The sequence below is a fragment of the Hylaeus volcanicus genome, chromosome 2 (assembly GCF_026283585.1).
Source record: "Hylaeus volcanicus isolate JK05 chromosome 2, UHH_iyHylVolc1.0_haploid, whole genome shotgun sequence".
In the NCBI taxonomy this organism is placed as follows: Eukaryota; Metazoa; Arthropoda; class Insecta; order Hymenoptera; family Colletidae; genus Hylaeus; species Hylaeus volcanicus.
The window spans coordinates 2,131,157-2,142,104 of NC_071977.1; the positions used below are offsets into that span (position 1 = coordinate 2,131,157).

Here is a 10,948-nt window from a genome sequence, read left to right on the forward strand (position 1 = left end):
TTTTGTAGTCCAACGAATCAGTTATTAAAATAAGAACAAGTTTTTCTTTATAAAAAAGCAAAATGTAAATAGCTGAAATTGTAGTTTGATCATTTCTTGTTGTAGGATACACTATGAAAAATTTGTCATTAATTTTCGCATAACTTTATATAAAACAATAAAATAGTTTATCATTAGTAGCGCATCGAATCAGTTGTTAAATTATTTTAACTTCAACATTTAATAAATTATGTAACAATACAATGAAAAATGGCATTTAAAATATCGTTAATTAAAGTTTATCACTTTTATTAAAATTTGCATCTTTTATCAATATTGATAAATAAAAATTTAAACGATTTTAATCTGGTGAATGAGTTCTTTGAAATTATTAGATTTTTTGGACAGAATGATATCAAGATGATCCGAATTCACTCATCCATTTTTCATATTTTTCTAAATCTTCTTGAGAAACACTTTTATTACATCTCTCGACAGCTTCATCAAAGTCCGCAGCGGATACAGGTAAATCCAATTCTTCTTTTGGTAGTTGTCTGATTTGATCAGGTTTTAAACCTGCAATTTTCTTTCGCATCGACATCATAGACGCATCTCTGTATAGAATACATATAAATTTATATATATTTAGAAATTAGAAATTGTGTGTAAGTAAATACATGGTAAACTGTGTCTGTTAGTTTACTTGCCTGCAAACGTTTGTAATATCTGCACCAGAATAACCTTCCAACTTTTTTGCGATATCTGCTAAATTTACAGATGTATCTACTTTTACTTCGCGAAGGTTAATTTTTAATAACGCCTCTCTACCTTCATCTGTGAATACATACACGAGCATTAAAAAATTAAATATAATATAAAATAAAAACTTTACAATCAAAATATCGTAGTACATACGATTTGGTAGTGGAATGTAAATACGTTTTTCCAATCGTCTTCGAAGAGCTTCATCAATGTCCCATGGAAAATTTGTTGCTGCCAGTACCATTACGACTTTACTTGGGTCTTCACTGAAAAAATAGTTTTATTTGTCCTTAATTGGTATAATCAAATATTATTTTTGGAACAGGTAATTAACTTATTAAGTATATGCCACACTGTTACCTGTTTGAGCTTATGCCATCCATTTGAACAAGAAGTTCTGACTTTACTCGTCGAGAAGCTTCATGTTCAGATTCAGATCCTCTTCTAGAGCATAGGGAGTCGATTTCATCAATGAAGATTGTACTAGGTGCATAAAATCTAGCCTGTGTGGATAAATATATATGTTAAAACGTGAAGAAAAATAATGTTACATAAAAATTAATTTACTATATATTTTCCAAAACATTATTTGTTGTAACATTACATTAACTGCTGTTAATTGAAATTACCATTTCAAAAAGAAGACGAACAAGTTTTTCTGACTCTCCTCTATATTTTGAAGTTAGAGTAGAAGATGATACATTGAAGAATGTTGTTCCACATTCTGTGGCTACTGCTTTTGCAAGCATTGTTTTTCCAGTACCTGGAGGTCCAACCATAAGTACTCCTTTCCAAGGACGACGAATTCCCTTAAGATACAGTATATATTATATAAAGTGATGCAATGATACGAATTTGAACAAAATACCTGTATACATACTTTAAAGAAATCTGGCATCCACATTGGAAGTACAACAGCTTCTTCTAATAGTCGTTTTGCTTCATGCAAATCAGCTATGTCATCCCAATGAATGTTTGGATTTTTTTGAACAATATCTCTCTCTATGATATTAATGTAATCACAGAATAAGCAATTTAAATTTAGAATTATCAATGTACATGAACACATACATTACCTAGCAAATCTACTAGATCTTTATCATGTCCAGATGGTTCAAATTTCCGTTCTTCTACTTCTACATCAACCTTTTCAGTTTCTGATTTTTCCTGTAAAAAATATTAATAACGTTAATGTTAATACATTATAGGACTATTACATTGTATATGAAATTGCTTGTAGTAAAAATTAAGACTAACTTTATTCATATCTTCTTTTCGTAACACTTTTCTATCATCTTTCTTAACAATTGTTTTAGCATCTGATTTTTTTCCTGTAACAACTGATTTTCGTGTATTTGTACGATTTTGTTGTTTTGGTTGATTTTTCAGTGGTCTGATATTTCTAAAAATATATTTCTTTATATTAATACTTGATGTTACAAAATATAATGAATATTCTCTATTTAAAAGTGTTTTTCTACAATTAATAGCATAAAATGTATCTACACATTTTCTTTACTTTTGTTCTATGGGTGTCAAAGGTGGCCATACATCTGGATCTCTCCCCAAAGGTTGATTCCAAGAAGTATCTGAATTATTATAGCTCCATAAAGTTGGATCTCTCGTAGGTTCTTCAAATGATAAACATGAAGTACCTAAATATGTTTTAAATTTGATTATCTTAGTTTCATAAATATTTTTGGTACAAATTTACTATAAATAATGATAATAATACCTAATAGTCTTTCACTGTGTGTTTCTACTTTAAAAAGCTGTAGAGTGTTTGATGTTGCCTTTACTTTTTCAAATTCTTGAACAATTTGATGTTGAACAAGTTGCCACTTGGCTTTTCGTGTAGCATCTACAATGCTTGCAAGTAATCTATGAATTTGCTGTACAACACTTTGATAGTAAACTCCAGACGTATCATAGTTTCCAGTTAATGCCATTTCCCGAGCCAACTTGGTATTTTCACATATCTCATTGATTGAAACTGCCATCATTCTTTGAAAATATGTAAATTTTCAAAAATTCAAAAATTTTCATCTAAAATTGCATATTTCAAACTCTATGTATCTAATCAAGTTTTCCAACTAGTAAACAGAAATTACATGTAACTTCTTACTGCGATGATTTTTTTATATAAACGTTTATGACATCACATATGATGCATATGAATATAAATCGAATTATTTTGTATAAAACAATGTGTCAAATATTAATCGTTAATTATTATCATTGATTGCAAATATTAAATGTATTTGAAAATGAGTAGTAATAACTCTGTACCATAAATAACAAATAAATTGCTTGCCAGAGGGCCAGAGCCAAACTCCGAGTTAACTTCGGTGACAGTTGCGGAAAAAATAGGAAGTTCACAGACAAGGATAAATAGATCTTTTTCTCTCCAGTGATGCTGCGACAGAGAGGGAGATACAACAATCGAAGGAGAAACAAGGATAGGGCGATAAGGCCTGATCCGAAATCGGCGGTCAATTAAGTGAGTGAGTACTAGGCTTTAGATACATACAGGGTGTCCCAAAAATGTTGTAACACCTTGAAAGGAGTGGTTCGGGAGGTGATTTGAAACAACTTTTTCCTTAGCGAAAATGTTGTACAAGACTTCGTTAAGCAGATATTAACAAAAAACCCCGACCAATCAGAGCGCGCGTATACCGTTGGAGCGGCCGCGGTAGCGTATGAGCGCGGCCGCCTAGCGCGTAGCCTACGCTCTGATTGGTCGGAGTTTTCGCTTAATATTTCCTTAACGAAACCTCGTACAACATTTTCGCTAAGGAAAAAGTTGTTTCAAATCACCTCCCGAACCACCCCTTTCAAGGTGTTACAACATTTTTGGGACACTCTGTACTTTACTGACGCTAAAACCAGTACGCATGCGCGATTGGGAGTAGAATCTGACATCACAGGACTGGGGGAAGGACCAGGAAGGACTTAACAAAAGAGCGTCGATTTGAAATGTTCTATCTTTGTTAATAGCGCAAATCATTCTAGACTGGTCTACGCACGAACTATTGAAATGTGAACAAAATGGGAATGGTAAGGGGGCCAAAAAAAGGAAAACCAAGACGATTGTCTGTAAGGCGAAAAATGTTACGTTTGCGCAACCGCCAGAAAGAACTGCGCCAAGGACGTCTAGCTAACTTGCAATTAGGTATGTGAGAATTGAGCTACTGTATAACTGTCAAAAAAACAAAAAAACCTAGTATACACTCGTATACACAAATATATGCGGTATAATTTACTCGAATTTGTTCATCAGTCACCATATTATTATTTTTCGAAGTTGCGGTCTTTTTAAAATTTGTAGAATTATGAGAATTCAATGTGAATTTTACATTTAATGGTTGTATTTCTAATATTCAAATTTCTTAAGACATTCATGTTTAACTAAGAAAATTAGTATCGCGATGTAAAGTATAATATGAAAGTTGATATTCACACTTTTTAAGAAAATTCAATTAAAAGAAACTCCTTTCATGGATTTTGCCTAATTGGATTAGTTAAAGTTATAAAGTAAGAAACATCATAATTATATTGTATATCTATCTTTATATTTTGTCATGCATAATTATGTTATGTACTAGTATTCTGTACATGAGGTTATACTTGGTTATATGCAAAACTAATTTATTATATACAGTGTACGTGTTTTATGACAGTCCTGCAATGAAGTATTAATATATGAACAAATAAATGCATAAAAATTGTTGAAATAATACCTATAAATCATATCATTTATAATGTATTTTTATAAATTTATAATTTAATACTATAAAATATTTATTTCAATAAACATTTTTTTTAATTAGATATGAATCGATTACCAATGCATGAAGCACTTAAGCCATTAGCATGGTTAATGGGTACATGGCAAACTGAAAGCACTGGATTTGGTAAATATCCAACAATTAAACCTTTTACATACTGCGAAGAAATTACTTTTGAATCAGTTGGTCAACCAATGTTAAATTATACTGCACGAAGTTGGCATTCAGAAACAAAGAACCCATTGCATTTTGAAGTTGGTTTTTTGAGAATAATTCCTGATACAAACAAAGTATGCTTAATGTTGTCACATAATTTTGGTGTAACAACCATTGAAGAAGGAGTAGTTAATGGCACACTTATTAAGTTAAAAACTACCAGTATTGAAAGGCCAACAGAAGGAGGAAAGCCAACTATAGTAACAGAGGTATAATTATTTAAAAAAAGTAATTTGATAAATATATAAATATTTCTAATTATTCTTTATTTCAACAGCTGCAAAGAGAATTCCAACTTCTTGGGGATTCCTTACAACACAAATTGTACATGGCTACTTCAAAAACACCAGAACTACAGGAACATTTGTGTGCAAAATATATTAAGAAATGTTAGTAGGTTTTATAAAATACAACAAACAAAGATGAACATTGTAGCTAAATGGTTTCATCCATTTGCTGTAAATAACAAATTGAATTTGATCTAAAATAAAGAGATACTTTTTTATATGGAATCTAGAATACAAATATTTCGAATTGTGAAAAGGGATTAACTAGGTGTTATTGCTTTTCCTATAAACCTCTTGATTAAATCATCTATTTATCTTCAGTAGCATAGTTAAAAATGATGTATGCCGTTTTATGTGCGCGCAGTACCACACAAACATGATACAGGGTTATAAAGTCGCCTCAAAGATTTATTTACTGACAGAAACAGAATTGAGTTACATTCTTTTAAATACATTTTATATACATTGACCCATGTATTAAAACCTAAACCCTCTTTTTTGCAACCTTTATGAATAATACCATATCTGTAAAACAAAATATGAAAATAGTTATTTTGCAGGTAATGATAAAGTACTGCTTTAATTTTGTTGTAAAATATACTACAATACTTACTGAAAAATACAACTAAAACAAATGCTATCATCACCCACATCCAACATCGCCAGTGCGATGAAGTATGTTCTTGCAGTTTTAATGATTCTGTTTTTAATTTAGCTGTATTTAAATCGGTTAGCTTATCAGATTTTTCAAGTAAACTGATATCTTTTTTTATAATAGCGTTTGCTGCTAAAGCATGTTCTTTCATGCTACTAGTCATTGAAAGCATATTCTCTGCAATTTTCTCTTGAATATTTCTGTTGTATTTTAAAAGCATATCTAAATCATCATCTTGCATACTTGTACTAGATAATCTTTGTCTTACACCATCTTCCAATGACCCTTAGAAATACACACTTATATTAAAAAAATAATAAATATTGAAATAATAATATAGTGAATAGCAGTTTAAATAAGTACAGTTCTAAAATTAAGTAAATGAACAATCAAAATGTTTATATGAAAATAAACTGTGCTTGTTCAGACCATACTTAGCCGTATATTTAAATTAAATTTAGTTACCTTTATCAGTATAAAATAATTCGTTTCGTAATTCTCTATTATATTTTGCTGAAGTTTTCTGATGTATTTGCGTTGTTATGTTTGGGCTCAATGAATCGTTGAATGTTACAGAATTTTTTGATAACATTTGTACTGCTACTACTCTGTCAACTGGATTTGTGAGTTTTGTGGTATTTATTAATCCTTTTAAGAAATCTATTCTCGTAATATAACTCATCAATGTATCTTTAGATGGTTTACTAGAAAATAATAATACAATTTTCAACAACTCTTATTGTTAAACATAAATCTCATAGTAATGATATTAACTTACTTGGGTAATGTTTGGAGTTGCTTTATCATATCATCTAAAGCAAGTATATACTGAAACAATGAATGCATTTGCTTTAAATAAATTATTTTAATTTTAAGTAATATTAACGACAAAATAATGACAAAATATTCAGTTTCCCAAACCTTTTCAAGTTTCCAATCTTTATGTGGATCATCTTTTGCCATTAATTCGCATCTTGCTAAAAGTCGTCTAACATTAATTTCTTCTCTTGACATTAAAGTCATTTTTCAAAATATCTAAGAACTGGTTTGAAATGTATATAAGTAGTACTTGTCAACTAACAGTCATATGTTTTTTTACACCAGTTTATGCCACTTTAATTCGAGATTTCGGAAACAATTCATTATCGAAATTTGAATTCAGTTGTAATTATCATAGAATTAGACGATCACAAATTAGAGATAGAAAAATTATCATGTATTCCATATGATCGTCTAAAATTGACTGCAATTGACTGTAAAGAGAATTTATTTATGATGTACGTAAATTTTCTAGGGAAATGTATCCATCGCACGTTAAAAATAATATTTCGTAGTTTTTAAGTTTGACATTGTCAATATCCAAAGATTGTGATAATTTATGATAAGCAACGTGTTTTGAAGTGTACAATTATCTAAAGTAAATATTAAGAAGTACAAATTGTCTATTCGTTATCGTACATTTTAAATATACCGCTACGAATTCGTCACTAGATGATAACAATTTGCTGTATTTAAATGAACCAGTACTCTATGTACAAAATGCATTTTTTCAGTCAACCACGAGTAACTAACTTTATCGGTAAACGTCTTTCGTTATTATAAGTAGTATAATTGTGGATTTTATGTATTTGTGCCGTATCCTGTAAATGTAGTAATTCCACGTTACGCATGGAATGTGTAAGGAAGTTTGATTGGGAAGTTTATAACGCGCTAATACAGATACTGGGTGAAATACGATAGTGTAGATAGCGATTGACGTTGGCATTCATCATTTTGTCATTTGGGGGCCGATCCCAGTGCATTTCTCCGTAGGTTGACAGATTCGCTAAGATGGCTGATATTAAAGATTCTCTACCGCTCTTTGACACTAACGAAACAAAAATCGACGACTTGGATGACGACGATGAGGATATTTTCGCGTCGGCGGTACAGGTAATTTTTGTATTGTCACCGGACATCTGCATAAAAATTCTGCAAAATAACCACCGGTTTTCATGATTCATTTGTTTTTGTAACGATTATAGTATTTGTGCTTGTTATCAGTAAATAATCAATTTAAGCGGATAATCGTTTTATTTTCGTTTCAAAGTCCTTTGAAATGGAATTTAATGTTATTTGAATGTAGGATCAAAGCCAACTGGAAGATTCATCTCCTTATAACGGAATATCCACAATTCAAGGAGGATTACCAAAGCTGACATTGCGAGATGCACCAGAAGAGAATTCATTTTCATCTGTATCAAGTCCTGCACCAGGACCTTTGAGTCCGCCATTGGGACCAATAAGTACCGACATAGGTGATCTCCATGATGTTCCCATAAACGATAATGCAGACATGCTCCCGACAAGTGTTATACAGACTCAACCAGTAGATGTGGTACATGTTACATTATTTAATATTTACAAAGTACTAAGAAACATATAATGTTATAATATTATATTTACAGGTGTCAACAGATTCGTCTGATGTTTTTCTAAAAATCACAGTAACTTCCCCTCAAAAAATAGGAGATGGTATGGGTGCTTATGTTGCCTACAAGGTTGAAACAAAAACAAATATGCCAATATTTAGAAAGAGAAATTTTAGCGTCATTAGACGTTTCAGTGATTTCCTTGGCCTTCACGATAAATTGACAGACAAATACCTTAGAAATGGTAGAATAATTCCTCCTGCTCCAGAGAAGAGTGTTATTGGTATTGATACAAACTTTTTAAGCCTTTTTTGATTACATTGTTTATTTATGACTCAAATTATCACTCTACCATTGTTGAATAAAATAAATGAAACAATTTGTATAATTAGGAACAACAAAGATTAAAATGTCTGGTGACAAAAGTCAAGAACAAAATTCTAGTTCCACAGAATTTCTTGAAAAACGCCGAGCTGCACTTGAAAGATACTTAAACAGAACTGCAACTCATCCAGTGCTTAGCGTTGATCCTGATTTTCGGGAATTTTTGGAAGCTGGTAAATCATAATATAAAACAAAACATTTTTGTAAATATAATTATGTGAATTAATTTGTGTGTTTTTTTTAACAGATATGGAATTACCTAAAGCTACTAATACATCTGCACTTAGCGGTAAAGGAGTAATGAGACTTTTTAACAAAGTTGGAGAAACTGTTAATAAGATAACATACAAGATGGATGAAACTGATAAAGTAAAATTCAAAGAATTTAATTTCGTCTAATAATGTTTGTTACAATAGAATATGGAACTGACTATATTATTTTTATTGTATTTCTATTTATACAAACAAATTAAAATAATACTTTTTATTTGTTTATTTTATAGTGGTTTGAAGAGAAGACATCACAAATTGATTCTCTTGATGTACAATTACGTGCATTACATTCAGCTGTTGATACTTTAACTAATCAGAGAAGAGAGTTAGCAACATGTACTGGTGCATCTGCAAGATCTATTGCTGTTCTCGGTCATGGTGAACCAGGACCATCTTTGGGAAGGGCATTGGCTCAGCTGGCTGAGACTTTAGAAAAAGTTGAAGTGGTCAGAAAAGCACAAAGCAATAGTGACCTTTATCAATTTGGAGAAATGTTAAGAGATTATGTTGCACTCATTGGAGCAATAAAGGTTAGTGTTCAATTTATATTTAATTTCTGGCATTTGTATCGTATTAATTTTAAATAATATGTCAATTTTAGGATGTGTTTCACGAACGAGTAAAAGTTTTTCAAAATTGGCAACATGCTCAAATGATGTTAACCAAAAAACGAGAACAGAAAGCAAGACTGGAACAGTCTAATAGAATGGATAAAACAAGTCAAGCTGCTACTGAAGTTATAGAGTGGGAAGCAAAAGTTGACAGAGGACAAGAAGAGTTTGACAATATATCAAAAATGATTAAGAAGGAAATAGAGCGATTTGAGTTAGTAAGAGTGGAAGATTTTAAGAAACAATTAACAGAATATTTGGAATCTATGTTACAATACCAAAACCAACTTATTAAATATTGGGAGAGCTTTTTGCCTGAAGCTCGAGCAGTTGCATGAACATTCCTAAATAACGAAACTTTTTTTTAATCTAATGATAAGGGAAATCAGCAAAGAAAGATCATTTTCATGCATGTTTTTGAAATAAATTTCTGAATGATGAAAAATACTTGCGAAATGCGTTATTTATCAACTTGCGGTACGATATCATAGTAGAATAATATTGTACGCGAGTAATCAGAAATATAATAAACATTAATTTCGGAATGCTGCCGATGCTTTTATGAATTTGAAAGCAACAATTAATATGGCATATTTCATTAAAACTTTTGGCCATTTATTTTATGCCAATTATCTCTCGGTACATCATGCGTTTATCGTCTTCTTACTATTAGTTTATGTTAGAAGTATATAACGCATAATACGGTTTGTTAAAAAATGTTATATATGATAATAAAAATTGATTAAGATTGTATAAATAGAGAGCATTAAATATCTATTTGTTGAAACAAAGTCTAATGATATAATTAACGTTATTAATTGAATTTATGATTTCCATATTATTTTTAGTATAATAAATAAGTATTCCAATTATATTTTTATTGAACTCAATATAATTGATGCTACATATTTCTACAAAAGTATAGAATGAAGAATTATTTTTTTACATGTTAAAAACATAACTATAAACTACAATAAAGTCAACTCGTCACAAATGTCTATACTTATTTTATTTATTAAACATATTTCACTAAGATGTAATAAACTGTTATTGCAAATATAGTACAATCTTTTTGTTATATTTTAGAGCTTATCAAAACACCCTGTAGAATATGTAACATGTTTGGAAGCACTATTGAACATTTCTTCCAGTGAAATCTTTATAGGAGTTACTATACAATTTTCTGCATTATTTGATATTTTGATGTAAAAATAAGTAATGCTTATCTAAAATTTATTTCGTATTTTGTATGGTGATAAAATTGTAACGAAAAATATCCTGTTCTAGAACTTCAAAACAATGTGAAACATACCAAGATTAACAAGTAATATCTAAGAAATTTATTAAATAAATATGTTTGCTTCGAACGAAGTATCAATGAATCCTTTATTATTTAAAATTATTGAAGATTACCGCTTCTGTTCAATGTAGTGAGACAACAGAGCAATACCAAATTTAAATATGTTATACACTGCTCTGTTTTACACAGGATCCCAATGAGCTTCAATGAAAGAAAAAGAAGTTTGTCTCTTATTTTCTAAGAAACCAGTTTATCATATCTTACGTTACACGAGACACCCTG

The 10,948-nt window shown here is 30.3% G+C and overlaps 4 protein-coding genes across 8 annotated transcripts; 2 read left to right on the forward strand and 2 right to left on the reverse strand.

Moving 5' to 3' along the window:
• Positions 1-381: 381 nt before the first annotated feature.
• Positions 382-3,174, reverse strand: LOC128872707 (katanin p60 ATPase-containing subunit A-like 1). Of its 5 annotated transcripts, none has more exons than XM_054115676.1 (11): positions 3,031-3,174; positions 2,477-2,745; positions 2,261-2,396; positions 1,999-2,143; positions 1,818-1,908; positions 1,622-1,743; positions 1,371-1,550; positions 1,102-1,244; positions 895-1,007; positions 687-813; positions 382-593 (listed from the first exon to the last, which is right to left on the reverse strand). In XM_054115676.1, the coding sequence occupies exons 2-11, from the start codon at positions 2,742-2,744 to the stop codon at positions 395-397; spliced, it is 1,524 nt and encodes a 507-aa protein (XP_053971651.1). In that variant the 5' UTR covers position 2,745; positions 3,031-3,174; the 3' UTR covers positions 382-394. The 5 variants fall into 5 exon arrangements, with proteins under 5 accessions (XP_053971651.1, XP_053971655.1, XP_053971653.1 ...); XM_054115680.1 differs by having other exon boundaries at positions 2,477-2,787; positions 3,031-3,123; XM_054115678.1 differs by having other exon boundaries at positions 2,867-3,106.
• A 460-nt stretch (positions 3,175-3,634) lies between these two features.
• Positions 3,635-5,257, forward strand: LOC128872712 (peroxynitrite isomerase 2-like). The gene is made up of 3 exons (XM_054115686.1): positions 3,635-3,913; positions 4,572-4,954; positions 5,023-5,257. The coding sequence occupies exons 1-3, from the start codon at positions 3,790-3,792 to the stop codon at positions 5,137-5,139; spliced, it is 624 nt and encodes a 207-aa protein (XP_053971661.1). The 5' UTR covers positions 3,635-3,789; the 3' UTR covers positions 5,140-5,257.
• Positions 5,258-5,411: 154 nt separating this feature from the next.
• Positions 5,412-7,286, reverse strand: LOC128872710 (vesicle transport protein USE1). The gene is made up of 6 exons (XM_054115684.1): positions 7,146-7,286; positions 6,609-6,940; positions 6,466-6,515; positions 6,153-6,391; positions 5,646-5,972; positions 5,412-5,557 (listed from the first exon to the last, which is right to left on the reverse strand). Exons 2-6 carry the CDS (start codon positions 6,708-6,710, stop codon positions 5,517-5,519), a joined length of 759 nt encoding a protein of 252 aa, XP_053971659.1. The 5' UTR covers positions 6,711-6,940; positions 7,146-7,286; the 3' UTR covers positions 5,412-5,516.
• Positions 7,287-7,477: 191 nt separating this feature from the next.
• On the forward strand, positions 7,478-9,813 carry LOC128872706 (sorting nexin-2). Its single transcript, XM_054115675.1, has 7 exons — positions 7,478-7,619; positions 7,813-8,064; positions 8,135-8,381; positions 8,491-8,655; positions 8,730-8,851; positions 8,986-9,285; positions 9,357-9,813. The coding sequence occupies exons 1-7, from the start codon at positions 7,518-7,520 to the stop codon at positions 9,702-9,704; spliced, it is 1,536 nt and encodes a 511-aa protein (XP_053971650.1). The 5' UTR covers positions 7,478-7,517; the 3' UTR covers positions 9,705-9,813.
• Positions 9,814-10,948: the final 1,135 nt, after the last annotated feature.